The 466-nt window shown below is 50.4% G+C and overlaps 1 protein-coding gene across 1 annotated transcript in view; it reads left to right on the top strand.

Annotated features, from left to right (window-relative positions):
- Positions 1-120: 120 nt before the first annotated feature.
- The window catches only part of ZNF367 (zinc finger protein 367), a gene marked incomplete at its 5' end in the record, with an annotated part of 3,557 nt that continues 3,211 nt past the window's right edge, over positions 121-466 (top strand). The window contains one exon of the mRNA XM_009879123.1: positions 121-271. Within this exon, the coding sequence (XP_009877425.1) occupies positions 121-271 (151 nt within the window). The remainder of the gene's footprint in view (positions 272-466) is intronic.

The raw sequence follows: 466 nt of genomic DNA, 5'->3' as shown, positions 1-466 counted from the left end.
AGCGCCGGCCCTTGGTAAGACCCGTGACTTAAAAGTCACTGCAGGGAAAGTTGTGGGGTTTGGTCAAGCTACAGTGGTGGGAATGTACGGGATTTCAGTCACATCGTTGTTTGGATGCAGGATGGAATAAGGCGTGGCCGGCCGAGAGCTGACACCGTTCGTGACCTCATCAGCGAAGGAGAGCACTCTTCCAGCAGGATACGCTGCAATATCTGCAACAGGGTCTTTCCACGGGAGAAATCGCTGCAGGCCCACAAGCGGACTCACACCGGTTAGTAAAGGGGGGTGCGAGCAGCTTGGGAAGCAGCAGGGGAGGAATTAGTAAAAACCATGAATAAAACACAAAAACCCCCCACCCCAACAAACTTGACCTGTTAATACTTTATTGTAACAGTCACATTAATCACAGTTTTCTCCCAATGCTTGTTAGCGCAGTCAAAGTCCTTGTAACAGTCATGGGACAGAG

This window comes from Apaloderma vittatum, unplaced genomic scaffold (assembly GCF_000703405.1).
Source record: "Apaloderma vittatum isolate BGI_N311 unplaced genomic scaffold, ASM70340v1 scaffold35151, whole genome shotgun sequence".
Lineage (NCBI taxonomy): Eukaryota > Metazoa > Chordata > Aves > Trogoniformes > Trogonidae > Apaloderma > Apaloderma vittatum.
Note: the sequence above shows the minus strand (reverse complement) of the source record. Positions and strands in the feature narration are given on the sequence as shown.